Source organism: Haliotis rubra, unplaced genomic scaffold, assembly GCF_003918875.1.
Source record: "Haliotis rubra isolate DU_JTF1 unplaced genomic scaffold, ASM391887v1 Scf2099, whole genome shotgun sequence".
In the NCBI taxonomy this organism is placed as follows: Eukaryota; Metazoa; Mollusca; class Gastropoda; order Lepetellida; family Haliotidae; genus Haliotis; species Haliotis rubra.
The window spans coordinates 46,890-65,904 of NW_025766113.1; the positions used below are offsets into that span (position 1 = coordinate 46,890).

General features: G+C 39.7%; 1 protein-coding gene across 1 annotated transcript in view; it reads left to right on the top strand.

The window, feature by feature from the left end:
• Nucleotides 1-11,532, top strand: part of LOC124276483 — a 45,313-nt gene extending 33,781 nt beyond the window's left edge. Inside the window, exons 4-10 of the mRNA XM_046712113.1 lie at nucleotides 2,355-2,453; nucleotides 2,794-2,886; nucleotides 3,261-3,387; nucleotides 4,607-4,702; nucleotides 5,186-5,285; nucleotides 10,281-10,439; nucleotides 11,313-11,532. Of these exons, the coding sequence (XP_046568069.1) occupies nucleotides 2,355-2,453; nucleotides 2,794-2,886; nucleotides 3,261-3,387; nucleotides 4,607-4,702; nucleotides 5,186-5,285; nucleotides 10,281-10,439; nucleotides 11,313-11,532 (894 nt within the window). The remainder of the gene's footprint in view (nucleotides 1-2,354; nucleotides 2,454-2,793; nucleotides 2,887-3,260; nucleotides 3,388-4,606; nucleotides 4,703-5,185; nucleotides 5,286-10,280; nucleotides 10,440-11,312) is intronic.
• Nucleotides 11,533-19,015: the final 7,483 nt, after the last annotated feature.

Genomic DNA, 19,015 nt, shown 5'->3' on the forward strand with positions numbered 1-19,015 from the left:
TATCTATTGTAGAGCTTTCAATAATCTTCACAGGAGAGGAGGCAGGTCGACATCCCAGTATTTCATCAAGTTTCTCAAAATGCTTGCAGAGTGAACGGCCTCTCCCACTCTTCTTCAGTTTTCCCTTACACATTCTGTAGCTTCTTTTGAGAGTGTGCATTTTGACCATTTTAGCATTGTTCTGGTGTCTTTTGAAATCCATAGTCCTCAAGGGCTGAAGAAATGGTCTTGCAAATACTTGTTTTGTTGGTTTTAGGGTCATCGAGGCTCTCCTTTACATGTAACTCTTGTCAGATGTTCAACAAGGCTAGTGTTTCATCGTCTGACCAGGACCCGCCCCGCCTCTTTACCCTCTCTGTCATTTTGGAAGTCTGAATCACGGAGAAGCACTGTGAGAGTGACGGCAACAATTCCCGCCAAAATTTTAAATAGATCTTATGCAATACTGGCCTATAAATAAGTTTTATGAAAGTTTAGCTTTCTAGACATATCTATTTTGCACACGTGTAAAGTTATTATGCGTTCGCATGGGCCAGTTTGCTTACCAAAATGTGCAAAATTATATTTACACTTAAGTCAAATCAGATGCAAATTTACTCCTAGTGCAAATTTGCACGGCGTGTAAATTGCGTCCGCATGGACCAATTTGCACATGTGTATTTTGTTTGCATACGTCTGTATATTTACATGGTGTGCAAATGGGTCCATGCGAACGGGGCTTTAATAAGTGTATCTTATTTCCATGAAAACTGGGAAAAATCAAATACTGGAAAATTCCTAAATATAAAAAGCACCACTTCAGGCCTTGGTAAATACATGTACCAGGTTTGGATGAAATATTGTTCATGGGTTTTCAAGTTCTGCTCCGGAAACGAAATCCACCCCCTCATTTTGAAACAAGGTCCAAATCGTTTCCCTGGAAATCAAGAAAAATAGAAATGCCAAAAATCTGTAAACAGCAAATGGGACCACATTCGGTTCGGTTTCTTATATATCTAAGAATTGTTGTTGAAAAATATTGAACGTTTTTTTTGCTATGCTCCGGGAGAGAAATGATTACGGATAAACGTACGGACAGACACACAGACGAGGCGTTGACTACATTCCACCGCCTTATATCCCCTCAAAAATCATATTGAGGTGTGGCTCTTCACAACCAAAATTGGCATGGAAAATTTAAGGAGGGTCCTTTCAAATTCCAGCTATCATAACTTTTAGATGTAACAAAATATTCGTTACCTGGTGTTTGTTTAGCTGCTGTAACAATTCTGTCTTAAATTTGCAATATTTTTACATTTTCGAAGAAAGAACAAACAAATCTCAGATTAATGGGCTTCAGTTCATTTTCTGTTGTTTATCAATTTCACAAAAGGTGTTTTTTTATGAAGTTCGACCGTATAGTTTATATGTGGTAGAGATGCAGGACATATTCCACGGTGGTCTGTGTTTCTTAAGTGTTTTGAGATCTGATCATTTTAAAGTACATGGCTTCATTTGGTACAAGGGATGGCAGGACATAAAGATGATTTTCTGTTCTGTGAATTAATGTTCTAGTACTGAGAATCACTTGCGATACATTATTCACCTTTCACTGACTTGAAAAAGATTTCACAACGATCGAGGCACTCATTTCATAAAGGATCCCATCATAGTTCTCAATATTTCAGCTGCGACTTACTGTTATTGTTAGTAATTGCCGTGACAAAATTTTTAAGAGGCCCCTTTGAACCAGCAAAATAGAACACAGACAAGTCTAAAATATTCAATAATATAACAAACAATGAGCAAACTACAATGAATGACAATACAGACTTCTGGTACAATGCAGTTGAGTCACAAATCTAACATATTGGGTCACAAATATAAAATATTAACTCACCCGGGTCTTTACATTTACAGTGAGAGCAGATATACTGATTGAAGATTGTTTACAATGACAACAGTTGAATAGGCAAGCACGGTCAGTCTTGAATATTGAGCAAATTCGACGATGGCAGATAGATGTACATAGCTCCAGTCATATGAAAAGTCCGCCGCACAACACAACAACCAGCCTTTATATAGCTCTTACACAGTTTTCAAACATTCTCGCAAAACTAGGCTGCATCATTGTTCTCTCAGAAAACATCCGAAGTGACGAGAGACGGAGTCAAAACAAAATACATTGTGCAAGGGAGGCAACTCTGACGCGCTTCAAATACTACTGCCATAGAACATATATGATGCGAGATGTGAGCCAAAACCCATACTCAAAACTAGTGACCCATAATAACTATCACTTACTCAATGATAATATAAATTACAAAAAAAAAACCACTCTCATAACATTACTAAAAATGAAACGTGTGTTTCAGTATTACAATGGGTACTTGGAGACTGTGTCGAAAATATTCCCTGAGTACCTGTACGAGTTGACGGGTCTGACGGATGGAGCAGGGGTCAGTTTCATTCAGGTATGTGTACATGTATGGGTGTGGGTGGAGGTAGGGTTGTTTGGTGCAAGTGTGTGAGTCCTAGTTTTTACACCACTGTTAATGTTGCACCCATAGCACATTGACTTCATGGACTGTCAACCGTGCACATTAAACCAGTGCCTGTCTAGATCAGTTTCTGGATCAAACCAAGCTTCGCGTTGAGCAAAACACTTTACAAGGAAAAGCGAATGGTCTTCCTGAGAAAAAGCACCAATGCAATAAGTGGGTAGAATGGTCTGTGATTCGTTTAGAAACCACTAGTATTCCACCTTGAAGGCATAGCAAGATGTGAAATAAAGACGTGTCTGCTAATTGACAGGCTTTTTCTTCCATGATCACACCTGAAATAGCGGCAGTGTTGAAAATGAAGGGGGCACAGTCCTGCAGCGATGTTTATGTTGCGGACCAACAGGTAGGTAACTGACCATGGCCATGAGAAATCAAAGTGCGTTCAGGTGGGTTTGAAGTAAACTTTCCCAGGCGCAGTCATTTGAGCCTGCTGACAAATCTTGTGGTAAGAATATATTGGTACTCATGCAAGACATTTTGAAATCAATATTTCACATTCCCTAAAAATTATTCATCCGAGATCAAGCAGGACATTAATCAGCAGAAGACAGATGAATAACGATAATAATGGAAACGACTCCTTAGTGTGTGAGCATGCATATCTGATCAAGTGGTTATCATTGAATGTATTAAAATACCTTACGATTCGAATACTGCAAGGCTTCGGTTTTCTTTCCTATGATTGTGAGTGTCGACGCCAGTACTTGTCATCCTCAGATTGCCATCGGTCACAATGAAGACTCACCAGAGCCGGCTGTGAAAGGGAGAGTGTTTATGGTCCATGCAACTATAGTGGATCACAGTGGCAGTGTACTAGAGAAATTCTCATCACTTACTATTCCAGGTAGTACTCCTTAAAACGTATCTATATACGTCTACTTCACACTGACCCTGATGATAACGAACACATTCTAGCCACATGAAGGGACAACTAGCCACGTTTTCTAGTGATTGAGACTCAAGATAAGACACCACTTAATTTGAACCCTATTGCAATATCGAAAGGTTTATTGCTAATTGAATGTAGCAAGAGGCAGCAAGCAACAAACCTGATGACTACCAGTCTCTGTTCACTTAACACTAAATACGAGCAAATCCGTCGTACGGGTCTAATTGTTTGGTAGTATGTCAGAAAATTACATTGTCTCAGAGATGAAAGATCAAGGATCTACTCATCGTCACTCAATTCACGACCAGTAGACAATGAAACTCTTGAAACAAACACCTATCTGTTCTTTTCATCTCCAAAATCACTAAATGCAGGTTACTGTAGCATCATATTGACACCTACATTAGAAGTTGTCTTAAGCCAAAGTCTTTGAACAAATATTAGTTTTTTCGACGCCAAGAAACTTATCCAATTATCGGAACATAAAGAAACGTATGCTACATTTACCAGAACACCATCTGAGATAAACCTTAACGTATTCAAATCATCCACAATCGGTCAAATAGACTTGACGGCAAAACCGATTCACCACAGGTTTTGTTCCCTTAAATGTCTTCTCAAACTGCGGAATCACAAATTGAACAAATTTATGACACTATTTCTGACACCATACAGTGATTATAAATCTGTTATTAGCCCAGGAACATTTACAAGAAAAATAGGGTTATTTTAAGACGATTTTGTATTGTCCATTTAAGATATACTTATGAATATTCATCACAAGGCGAGGGACCTCTATTTTGCATCCTCTGTCGTGAAAGAATCACAGTCAAGCATGTTCTGTTTTACTATTGATTTTCCAGCACAATGTTGAAATGATCATCTTTGAAGAATCTTCTTTATAAACTAGCAACCGCCATCAGATGGAGGGAACAACAGAGTGCTATAATTTGATAATGGTCTGATATGACAGCTTAAGACAATGGTGTGTGCGTGTGTGGTTTGATATACACGGGTATACACAATATGACGTAACTCAGCGAAGAGGGGGTAATACCCTGACTCTTTGTTGTAGCTTGCCATACATCATACACATAAAGATATGTTTATAGAACAAAGATGGAATTGCCTGTATCTCTGTGTATGAAGTTATGGTTGAAAATGGTTGTTTCAGGTCTGCTGTCTGGAAGTGCCTTCAGTTTCAATGGAGACGGCAAAGTGTTCACCAACAACGCTTTGTTTCCTGTTACTGTTGAAGCAGACAAAATACGTAAGAGAGCTGGCTGATGTAAACCCCAGCTGAATGTTCCCAAACCCCACTATAACTCATGCGTCTAGTTAAATTAAGATGTTCTCCAAAGTAGTGATATGACTTCCAGTTTTATATAACGTACAAGTCACAATTGCAGCGTGGCTCCATCTACCGATTTAACCCACCTTTAATATACAATTCTCTAGCAAACACCACCTGCCTTTGATATCTGCATTTCAGATTGTTTGAGATTTAATTCACCAAGGCCTTTCTTCGAGTTTTGTTCTGTTCATTATCAAGGTTACTACACTCAAAGTCCCAGTAAAGGTTTTAAAGGAAATGTTACAATTTATTTCGGTGTTTGTTTAGGTGCAAGCGAACGGCATCTCCCACAGAGCAGGATACATTCACATTTTCGAAAACCAGTGGAGATCAATGTTTGGAAAATCGTTTTCTTGGATAATTTCAGGCAAAATCGTGCTTCTCAGCTTCGTGTTTCAGCTCGTTACTTCATGAACAGAGCTGTGTTGGGTGTGACGTCACAGAGGGATCTTGAAAACCTGCTGGAGGGTTCGGGTGTCGGAGTGGCATATGGGTTCAAGTAAGTGGAGTAGTGAGTTAAAATTCAGCCATATTTTGACTATATCAAGTTATACATTTATAATAATTATAGGTGAATTATAAAAATACTGTCAGCGAAGGACAGTAAAACAACAAGTTTATCACAGATGTAAATTTGTGAAACTAGTATATAAGGACATTTAAAACATTTCAACTATACAAAACTTTACAAGACGATACAATATAAAAAAAACAGGCTATAGATTGCCAACAACTGAAGGAAGATCACCATACTAGGGACCATTGGGACTTACAGTACATTTGCTTCTGAATGGACCTCAGCTGGATTTATACCATCTCTTCAACTATTGACAGTTTTAGATAATCTAGCCATAAATTAAAAACCATATACGATTAAAAATATACTGAAAGCCATTAAAACGCAATTGGTATTTGTTGTCCTGAAACAAAAGTTCTATTGAAGATTTTTTCCTGCGAAACAGAGGATGTAGGGATAAAAGGCTGTTATTCTGGCCCATTTCGAGTTCGAGTCCCGGAGCATTCCTCTCACGTGAACTTTGATACTTAAAACTGAACCTTTGACATTTCTCGTAAACACAACCACATTCATGAAACACGTTGTGCACATGCATTACCTGCACCCAGGCCCTGTAAAAGCACAAGGAATTGTGGAACTCAATCACTTTGAGAAAATGCCACATTTGACTCAAGACGAAAGGAATCAGGTTATCGGTATGGTCAGCCAAGGTGCTTCAGATGGGATGATTGCCAGGCACTTTAATGTGCATCCATCCACTGTAAGTCGACTCAGACAACGTTTTCGGGCTACCGGAAGTGTTGCTAATCGTCCGCGACCTGGTGCACCACCTGTGATAACAGCTCGACAAAACCGCAATATCCGAGTTTCACACTTGCGAAATCAGTTCCACACAGCTGATGATTAGGCAAGGAGGACAATTGGGACAAGTCAACGTCATTTCAGCGCCCAAAAGGTGCAAGGACGCCTTGCTTATTGCAAGGACCTTATTGCATCGCCACAGAGTTGCCAGACAGCGATGGGCAGCAAATGGGGCCAATCTTGGCAACAGGACATGGCCAGATGTCATTTTTTCAGATGAATCCAGGTTTAACTTATCCTTTGCAGATGGACGTCAACAGATTTATCGAGGTAAAGGAGTAAGACTTGCGCCAAACTGTGTCCTTGAACATGATTGTTTTGGAGGGGATGGTGTCATGATCAGACCACAGACCATCAGAGGCTGCAGACCATCCAACAGCTGTTCCTGAGAAATGTGTGTCTTTCAATGCCCCCAAGACTGCGAGCATGTCTTGCAGCGCACGGTGGACACACACGATATTGACTGCAAGTGACCCCTCCTTTGTGTGATGTCGTTGTTGCGTCACTGATGTTGTTGTTGACTGGAAATTTTCAGATGAAATTATGCACAGATGTTCACTTAAAACATATCTGCCAGTTAGGTTTATATATGTTGAACTTAGTGTGAGTAAAGAAAGTATGAATGTCAAATTGCATTTTTAATGGCTTTCAGTATAGCTGTAGGTGTAAATTAACTTTAACTGTCAGGAGGACTCAAGTAAGTGGACATGGTATACATATTATAGTGTGAGCACGTGCACATCTTAAATCACTGCATGGTGCGCCCGAAGGGTCACAATAAACATACAAGTAGTGAGTGAGTGAGTTAAGATTTAAACGCACTTCGGCAATATTTCAGCCACATCGTTACTAAAACTAGTTCGAAATTTATAATACATACATATAATATATAAAACCCTGTCAACGAAGGACAGTAAAACCACTAGATTATCACAGACTGAGTTAAAACTAGCTAGCATATATCTTTAAAAGTAGAATAATATTTCTGGACAATACAATGTAAAATTGGGCTATAGATCGCCAACAACTGAAGGTAGATCACCATACTAGGGACCATGGGGACTTACAGTACCTTGGCTACCTGCATGGACCCTAGTTGGATTTACACCATCCCTTCAGCTGCTGGCGATTGTAGGATGTTAGCCAAAATTAAAATGACAAGAATGCTACGTTTAAAAATCATACAAGTAAACATAATTAGGATATGAATATAAATGGTCATATGGGAGTTAAAATCATTGGTGTTGTAATACGTTTTTCCCCTGTGTATATGTTCATCAGATCTGCAGGTAGGTGTAACGGGTAGTTGACTTGATATGTAATTTATTGATATTTGTAATATTTTTTTGCCTTTTGCTTTTGCCTTGTCTGTTGCCTCAGATCTAAGACATACGATCTAACCATGGATTTCGTATCGCTATAAGGGAACAGAAGTGGTGCCACTTTTTTTTCCCACTTTGCCGCTTTTTTCACTCAGTGCTTCTTTCAAAAAGCGTGTTACTAATGATTCCCACTTGGCTGGATAACGAACAAGAAGACAGTGTTGTGATGGCCAATAGCAAAATTCTTTTTAATTTAATTCAAATAAAAGTGGATGATTATAAGACTGATTATTAATTGAATGAAGGAAAGAAAGAGAGTCCAAAAATATTTTGAATTGTTGGCACTTCGATTGTTTATTTACATACTCTTGTACCGTTAAGATGGCCTTCATATTCGTATTTGGTCCTGATCCAGTGAGGGTGGCTGGCAAGTGTCACCATCCTTGGATCCACACGTAAACATTGAGCAAGATAAATTAATAACGCTCTAAATACGCCGGATTAAGTAAACATGAATTTTGTGTCATGATACTTATAAACATACGTTCATTCATCTACAACTTCCAAAACATAAATTCTGAGCAAAAGTATAAATAGTCCCGCACATGTGCAAGGTAGTGTATATTTTGTGCTGTATAAACAATTTATTTTCATTATTGTCATCCTTAGCATATATTTATTTTGACTGCCTGGTGAATGGGCAATTCCTTTCTCAGATACTTGCCACAGTGCCCTACAGAGTTTCTGTAATTTGGGGTTTCCAGAATTAAATTGTGATGTGTTGATATGTATTTCTAATTTGATTCCTTTGAGAGTGTTACGTGTTCATCCCCAATTTGAAACTAAAATCAACCCGTAAGTGGTCAACAAAGAAACATCATGTGATTAACACCTTTATTCTAACACATACTAAGTTCTTACATCACTACAAATCACTACAAAGGTATCAGCATGTCAGTACAAAATTAAGTAGAAGCACAAATTCAGGAACAGTAGCCATGAACAATAGAAATAGGTGAAACCTCAAAACCCTAAACCAGCTATGCCTCCCAGAAGCTCAATAACGCGAGACAAGGAAGTGTAGTAAGTACGATAACTCATTACTATTAAATATGCATGACGTCACGATTGGGAAAAGTCACATTACTCGATTATTGTTCAAATGCGCTTATGCAATTTATCACCCCACCCTGAATGAAGCAAAAACTAAAAATGTAGAAATGACATCCATGTATCGATATGGTGCCCAAGACGTGGAAAGATGTTTTTCTTTTGTCCAAAGACCTCATGAGACTTAGGAGCTTGGGACTCTCCAGATGCTCCAGTCTCCAGATGTGTTAAGCACATTGTGGTGGCACAATACGGACTGAGGTTGGCCACGCCCAACAGACGCACGCAGTTTAACGACCTCACTAAACACGTATCCTGATAATTGCGAATATTTACAGTGTTTGGAACATCAGTCAAAAGCACGACAGAGTGATGAAACCCAATGATTTGATACCCACGGTGTGGTAGCAACCTGATGTCAGGTGATCGTTGATGAATTGTATCGGGATGTTCGCAGGCGAAACTTTTGCAATGTACTTATACATAATTATCCATTTCACCATATACAAAATACACACTTCGGGGTAAAATCTTGAAACACTTGATTTGAATGCCAACCTGTAGGCAGAATCAACCTGGACAACAAGTTGACGAACCAGAGCGCTACATTATCCGACAAAGGTGTCCAAGCACATCAGATTATGCAAGTGTCTGGCCATAAGAACATCCAGTCAATTTGTAGATACTCCACAATAAATTAACATCCAGTCCAAAACTTTAATAAAGTCCTGTCATCTTCTATGTACAGTCAACAAGCGTGTTTGATAAGTCCTCCTACAATCCCAGATGTACATGTTCTCTGCACAGCGCCATGTGTCCCATCGGCCACAACCCTTGAAGATCCTGGTTAGAACTGATATTCAGCAACCTATGCTTGTCGTAAGAGGCGACTGGCGGGATCGGGTTTTCAGACTCGCTGACTTGGTGGACACGTGTCATTGTATCCCAGTTTTGTAGATGTTGTTCATAATTGGAGACTGTCTGGTCCAGACTCGATTATTTACAGGCTGCTGCCATACAGCTGGAATATTGCTAAGTCCGGCGTTAATTTTGAACAACAAACCAACCAACCAACCCTTCGCCAACACTTGAGTTCGAACGACTCAGGACACTCCACTAACGACATTCCTCTGCCGGTCGTAAAGACATGAATTCACAGTGATTCTGACTCGGAATTTGTCCGTACAGACATCAATAATATTGCTTAACCTCATTAAATCTGGTTGTTGCCGGTCCTGGTTTTAGCTGTTTCACACCAAGTTGGGTGATTCATCCCGACACAGTAATAGCAATCGTTCGTTCAAGTCTATCAACGTTTCCTTTCTTTTCACCTGGAAACCTGACGTTTCATATTATTGGTACAAGTTGTTCATTTTTTTGGTAGAATGACACATTTGACAGGTCTTCTAAAACAATCTCGATTTGAAGACCTGCTGAACTTTTCTTTTAACATTGTCTATTATTATAAGTAATACAATGTGTAAATGAAACAAAAATATATCTACAACTGTTTGATCTGTAAAGGTTTCAACAGAACGCCAGTTTTCACGCGTAACAACAGTCACAGTAGACAGTGTTTTCTCAAACACGGATTGATACAAAACAGATGATGTTTTTTTACTTTTTGTTAAATATCTCTTGATTGTAAAGTGAGTTCCTTTAATGGTAGATGTTTTTCTTTCAGTTTGAACTATGCAGATATCAGAAGCAGCTTTAATATACTTATAAACTATGAGGTATCCCCTATATCTGGGGCTGCACGGAATCTTGTAACCAGGACAACAGTTGCCAGGAAGTCCGTCCGAGGAGTAGACATTACAGGACATTTCTTTCACTTCAACCAGTGAGTAAATGCAGACGAGGAGATTATTCTTGTATGTGTATATTGTTGTCATTCTTTTGTTCACGGTTATGTTCTGATATAAATAGTTGGTAAATAGTCTTAAGAATACAAACTTACAGGTAAGAGATGAATTTTTTTAGGTAACTACGGAGTGATTTTTATGTAATAGTAGACTTTGATCGTAGATTTTCTATATGGCTTCTACTGTTAATCAACTTCTCGTTTCAATGTTCCTAACTATCTTACACAGCTGCCGTGTATACAAAAGCACGAATTTATGGACTACTTCTTAATAATATCTCACCATTTCTCTCATGTTTATGCCCTCGATACTACATCCTCGGGACCAAAAGTCACACTTACACTCGGCTGTACACGTCTATAGTGACGCCCCATTGTCATATCTTTCTGGCGGATCTTGGTGCTGGGCCAGCACTGCACGTCGTACAAGTTCCCAAAGGTTGCAAACCCGTCCTTTTGTTACTGACAATTGTTTCAACTGAATTAAGATTCTGTCTATATACGTATATATGTCCGTTAAAACATGTTTTGTTCAGATCAACATTGATCATATGTATAATCACTGCTTACCGTTCTTTGCAGATACAAAATCCTTGAGATTTGCCAGTCGTTTGAATTAGGCACTTTATTACTTATCTGTGTTGTAAAGAGTTTCCTAAAGAGGGTATTTTGTTATGTGGCGTTCGTACAATACTTTGACAGTGGCAGACAGTATGTACGTCCTGGTGCAATTTTTCATGGTGTCTTTAAAGGAATAAAGCATAGAAAATACATACGTCCTTTGTATCTTCATTCTTACCACTTACATTTATACAGCTTCTTGATATTGCTCAGATGAAAATCTTCTTCCAGGTATGAACGCACAAACATCACACAGTTGCTAGGGGATATTGTCAGCTCAAGACATAGGAAAGCTCGTGCCCAAACACTTCCTGCCCCTGTCAATGTCCTGGGCATCAGACGGATACTCGGTGATGTTGGCGACAGCCTGTATCCGCTTTACCGTACACCGACACACACAGAGGTAGACTACACCGTGATCACAGGTAATAGATGCCACAATACCAGATAGATACGATCAATGTTTGATAACATCAAGGTGTTTCTGTACCACAACATCAGATAGAGACGATCAATGTTTGATAACATCAAGGTGTTTCAGTGCCACAATATCAGATAGAGACGATCAATGTTTGATAACATCAAGGTGTTTCAGTGCCACAACACCAGATAGATACGATCAATGTGTGATCGCATCAAGTGTTTCTGTGCCTCAAAACCAGATAGAGACGATCAATGTTTGATAACATAAGGGTGTTTCAGTGCCACAACACCAGATAGAGACGATCAATTTTTGATAACATCAAGTGTTTCAGTGCCACAACACCAGATAGAGACGATCAATGTTTGATAACATCAAGGTGTTTCAGTGCCACAACACCAGATAGATACGATCAATGTTTGATAATATCAAGGTGTTTCTGTGCCGCAACACCAGATAGATACGATCAATGTTTGATAACATCAAGGTGTTTCAGGGCCACAATACCAGATAGAGACGATCAATGTTTGATAACATCAAGGTGTGTCAGTGCCACAACACAAGATAGAGACGATCAATGTTTGATAACATCAAGGTGTTTCTGTGCCACAACACCAGATAGATACGATCAATGCTTGATAACATCAAGGTGTTTCTGTGCCACAACACCAGATAGATACGATCAATGTGTGATCGCATCAAGTGTTTTTGTGCCTCAAAACCAGATAGAGACGATCAATGTTTGATAACATCAAGGTGTTTCAGTGCCTCAACTCCAGATAGAGACGATCAATGTTTGATAACATCAAGGTGTTTCAGTGCCTCAACACCAGATAGAGACGATCAATGTTTGATAACATCAAGGTGTTTCAGTGCCACAACACCAGATAGATACGATCAATGTGTGATCGCATCAAGTGTTTCTGTGCCTCAAAACCAGATAGAGACGATCAATGTTTGATAACATCAAGGTGTTTCAGTGCTTCAACTCCAGATAGAGACGATCAATGTTTGATAACATCAAGGTGTTTCAGTGCCTCAACACCAGATAGAGACGATCAATGTTTGATAACATCAAGGTGTTTCAGTGCCACAACACCAGATAGAGACGATCAATGTTTGATAACATCAAGGTGTTTCAGTGCCACAACACCAGATAGATACGATCAATGTTTGATAACATCAAGGTGTTTCTGTGCCACAACACCAGATAGATACGATCAATGTTTGATAACATCAAGGTGTTTCAGGGCCACAACACCAGATAGAGACGATCAATGTTTGATAACATCAAGGTGTTTCAGTGCCACAACACCAGATAGAGACGATCAATGTTTGATAACATCAAGGTGTTTCAGTGCCACAACACCAGATAGATACGATCAATGCTTGATAACATCAAGGTGTTTCTGTGCCACAACACCAGATAGATACGATCAATGTTTGATAACATCAAGGTGTTTCAGTGCCACAACACCAGATAGAGACGATCAATGTTTGATAACATCAAGGTGTTTCAGTGCCACAACACCAGATAGAGACGATCAATGTTTGATAACATCAAGGTGTTTCAGTGCCACAACACCAGATAGAGACGATCAATGTTTGATAACATCAAGGTGTTTCTGTGCCACAACACCAGATAGAGACGATCAATGTTTGATAACATCAAGGTGTTTCAGTGCCACAACACCAGATAGAGACGATCAATGTTTGATAACATCAAAGGTGTTTCAGTGCCACAACACCAGATAGATACGATCAATGTTTGATCGCATCAAGTGTTTCTGTGCCACAACACCAGATAGAGACGATCAATGTTTGATCGCATCATCAAGGTGTTTCAGTGCCACAACACCAGATATAGATACGATCAATGTTTGATAACATCAAGATGTTTTGTGCCACAACACCAGATAGAGACGATCAATGTTTGATAACATCAAAAGGTGTTTCTGTGCCTCAACACCAGATAGATACGATCAATGTTTGATAACATCAAGGTGTTTCAGTGCCACAACACCAGATAGATACGATCAATGTTTGATAACATCAAGGTGTTTCTGTGCCACAACACCAGATAGATACGATCAATGTGTGATCGCATCAAAGGTGTTTCTGTGCCTCAACACCAGATAGAGACGATCAATGTTTGATAACATCAAGGTGTTTCAGTGCCACAACACCAGATAGAGACGATCAATGTTTGATAACATCAAGGTGTTTCTGTGCCACAACACCAGATAGAGACGATCAATGTTTGATAACATCAAGGTGTTTATGTGCCACAACACCAGATAGAGACGATCAATGTTTGATAACATCAAGGTCGTGCCTCAACACCAGATTTCAATGTTTGTGCCACAACACCAGATAGAGACGATCAATGTTTGATAACATCAAGGTGTTTCTGTGCCACAACACCAGATAGAGACGATCAATGTTTGATAACATCAAGGTGTTTCAGTGCCACAACACCAGATAGAGACGATCAATGTTTGATAACATCAAGTGTTTCAGTGCCACAACACCAGTGCCACAACACCATAACATAGAGACGATCAATGTTTGATAACATCAAGGTGTTTCAGTGCCACAACACCAGATAGAGACGATCAATGTTTGATAACATCAAGGTGTTTCAGTGCCACAACACCAGATAGAGACGATCAATGTTTGATAACATCAAGGTGTTTCAGTGCCACAACACCAGATAGAGACGATCAATGTTTGATAACATCAAGGTGTTTCAGTGCCACAACACCAGATAGAGACGATCAATGTTTGATCAAAGTGTTTCAGTGCCACAACACCAGATAGAGACGATCAATGTTTGATAACATCAAGGTGTTTCAGTGCCACAACACCAGATAGATACGATCAATGTGTGATAGCATCAAGTGTTTCTGTGCCTCAACAACACCAGATAGATACGATCAATGTTTGATAACATCAAGGTGTTTCTGTGCCACAACACCAGATAGAGACGATCAATGTTTGATAACATCAAGGTGTTTCTGTGCCACAACACCAGATAGAGACGATCAATGTTTGATAACATCAAGGTGTTTCAGTGCCACAACACCAGATAGAGACGATCAATGTTTGATAACATCAAGGTGTTTCTGTGCCACAACACCAGATAGAGACGATCAATGTTTGATAACATCAAGGTGTTTCTGTGCCCACAACACCAGATAGAGACGATCAATGTTTGATAACATCAAGGTGTTTCTGTGCCACAACACCAGATAGAGACGATCAATGTGTGATCGCATCAAAGTGTTTCTGTGCCACAACACCAGATAGAGACGATCAATGTTTGATAACATCAAGGTGTTTCAGTGCCACAACACCAGATAGAGACGATCAATGTTTGATAACATCAAGGTGTTTCAGTGCCACAACACCAGATAGAGACGATCAATGTTTGATAACATCAAGGTGTTTCTGTGCCACAACACCAGATAGAGACGATCAATGTTTGATAACATCAAGGTGTTTCTGTGCCACAACACCAGATAGAGACGATCAATGTTTGATAACATCAAGGTGTTTCAGTGCCACAACACCAGATAGAGACGATCAATGTTTGATAACATCAAGGTGTTTCAGTGCCACAACACCAGATAGAGACGATCAATGTTTGATAACATCAAGGTGTTTCAGTGCCACAACACCAGATAGAGACGATCAATGTTTGATAACATCAAGGTGTTTCAGTGCCACAACACCAGATAGAGACGATCAATGTTTGATAACATCAAAGTGTTTCAGTGCCACAACACCAGATAGAGACGATCAATGTTTGATAACATCAAGGTGTTTCAGTGCCACAACACCAGATAGAGACGATCAATGCTTCTGTAACATCAAAGTGTTTCAGTGCCTCAACACCAGATAGAGACGATCAATGTTTGATAACATCAAAGGGTGTTTTGTGCCACAACACCAGATAGATACGATCAATGTTTGATAACATCAAAGTGTTTCTGTGCCTCAAACACCAGATAGAGACGATCAATGTTTGATAACATCAAGGTGTTTCTGTGCCACAACACCAGATAGAGACGATCAATGTTTGATAACATCAAAGGTGTTTCAGTGCCACAACACCAGATAGAGACGATCAATGTTTGATAACATCAAGGTGTTTCAGTGCCACAACACCAGATAGACGATCAATGTTTGATAACATCAAGGTGTTTCTGTGCCACAACACCAGATGATCAATGTGTGAGCGCCACAACACCAGATAACATCAAGATGAGAGACGTTTCAGATAGTGCTCACAACACCAGATAGAGACGATCAATGTTTGATAACATCAAGATGTTTCAGTGCCACAACACCAGATAGATACGATCAATGTTTGATAACATCAAGGTGTTTCAGTGCCACAACACCAGATAGAGACGATCAATGCATCAAGTGTTTTTGATAACATCAAGGTGTTTCAGTGCCACAACACCAGATAGAGACGATCAATGTTTGATAACATCAAGGTGTTTCTGTGCCACAACACCAGATAGAGACGATCAATGTTTGATAACATCAAGGTGTTTCAGTGCCACAACACCAGATAGATACGATCAATGTTTGATAACATCAAGGTGTTTCAAGGTGTCCAGCGCCACAACGCAAACCACGATCAATGTGTGACGCATCAAGATGTTTCTGTGCCTCAAAACCAGATAGACGATCAATGTTTGTTAACATCAAGGTGTTTCAGTGCCAACACCAGATAGAGACGATCAATGTTTGATAACATCAAGGTGTTTCTGTGCCACAACACCAGATAGAGACGATCAATGTTTGATAACATCAAAGGTGTTTCTGTGCCACAACACCAGATAGAGACGATCAATAGGTTTTGATAACATCAGGGTGTTTCTGTGCCACAACACCAGATAGAGACGATCAATGTTTGATAACATCAAGGTGTTTCAGTGCCACAACACCAGATAGATACGATCAATGGTTGATAACATCAAGGTGTTTCTGTGCCACAACACCAGATAGAGACGATCAATGTTTGATAACATCAAGGTGTTTCCAGTGCCACAACAGAGAGATTACCAGATAGAGACGATCAATGTTTGATAACATCAAAGTGTTTCAGTGCCTCAACACCAGATAGAGACGATCAATGTTTGATAACATCAAGGTGTTTCTGTGCCACAACACCAGATAGATACGATCAATGTGTGATCGCATCAAGTGTTTCTGTGCCTCAAAACCAGATAGAGACGATCAATGTTTGATAACATCAAGGTGTTTAAGTGCCACAACACCAGACAGAGACGATCAATGTTTGATAACATCAAGATGTTTCAGTGCCACAACACCAGCTAGAGACGATCAATGTTTGATAACATCAAGGTGTTTCAGTGCCACAACACCAGATAGATACGATCAATGATCAATTTGATACATCATCAAGATGTTTCTGTGCCATAACACCAGATAGAGACGATCAATGTTTGATAACATCAAGGTGTATCAGTGCCACAACACCAGATAGATACGATCAATGCTTGATAACATCAGGTTTCCAGCGCCACAAACACCAGATGCACATCAGGTGCGTTTCAGCGCCAGATGAGACGATCAATGTTTGATAACATCAAGGTGTTTCAGTGCCACAACACCAGATAGAGACGATCAATGTTTGATAACATCAAGGTGTTTCTGTGCGCCACAACACCAGATAGATACGATCAATGTTTGATAACATCAAGGTGTTTTCTGCGCCACAACACCAGATAGATACGATCGCTCTGATAACATCAGGGTTCTGCCACAACACCAGTTTCAATGCTTCAACACCAGATACCAGAGACGATCAATGTTTGATAACATCAAGGTGTTTCAGTGCCACAACACCAGATAGAGACGATCAATGTTTGATAACATCAAGGTGTTTCAGTTGCCACAACACCAGATAGAGACGATCAATGTTTGATAACATCAAAGTGTTTCTCTGTGCCACAACACCAGATAGAGACGATCAATGTTTGATAACATCAAGGTGTTTCAGTGCCACAACACCAGATAGATAACGATCAATGGTTGATAACATCAAGGTGTTTCTGTACGCCACAACACCAGATAGAGACGATCAATGTTTGATAACACATCAATGGTGTTTTATAACATCAAAGGTGTTTCAGTACACAACAATACCAGATAGAGACGATGTGCCACAACACCAGATAGAGACGATCAATGCTTGATAACATCAAGGTGTTTCAATGTGTGCCACAACACCAGATAGAGACGATCAATGCTTTGATAACATCAAAGTGTTTCAGTGCCTCAACACCAGATAGAGACGATCAATGTTTGATAACATCAGAGACGATCAAATGTATTCAAGATGTTTCCAGTGCCACACAACACCAAATAGATATACGATCAATGATAACATCAAGGTGATCGCATCACAAGCGTTTCTGTGCCTCAAACCAGATAGAGACGATCAATGCTTGATAACATCAAGGTGTTTCAAGCGCCACAACACCAGACAGAGACGATCAATGTTTGATAACATCAAGATGTTTCAGTGCCACAACACCAGCTAGAGACGATCAATGTTTGATAACATCAGCAGTGTTTCAGTGCCACAACACCAGATAGATACGATCAATGTCTGATAACATCAAGATGTTTCTGTGCCATCAAACACCAGATAGAGACGATCAATGTTTGATAACATCAAGGTGTTTCAGTGCCACAACACCAGATAGAGACGATCAATGCTTGATAACATCAAGATGTTTCAGTGCCACAACACCAGATAGAGACGATCAATGTTTGATAACATCAAGGTGTTTCAGTGCCACAACACCAGATAGATACGATCGATAACATCAATGTGCCACAACACCAGATAGAGACGATCAATGTTTGAACATCAAGGTGTTTCTGTGCCACAACACCAGATAGATACGATCAATGTCTGAACGATCAATGTTTCTGATAACATCAAGGTGTTTCAGTGCCACAACACCAGATAGAGACGATCAATGTTTGATAACATCAAGGTGTTTCTGTGCCACAACACCAGATAGATACGATCAATGTTTGATAACATCAAGGTGTTTCAGTGCCACAACACCAGATAGATGACGATCAATAGATACGATCAATTTGATAACATCAAGGTGTTTCTGTGCCACAACACCAGATAGAGACGATCAATGCTTTGATAACATCAAGGTGTTTCCAGCGCCACAACACCAGATAGAGACGATCAATGTTTGATCGCATCAAGGGTGTTTCTGCGCCCCAACACCGTGATAGATACGATCAATGCTCTGATAACATCACAAGTGCTCCGCGCCACAAACCAGATAGAGACGATCAATGTTTGATAACATCAAAGGTGTTTCAGTGCCACAACACCAGATAGAGACGATCAACGTGTTTGATAACATCACAAGCGTTTCAGTGCCACAACACCAGATAGATACGATCAATGTTTGATAACATCAAGGTGTTTCAGTGCCAC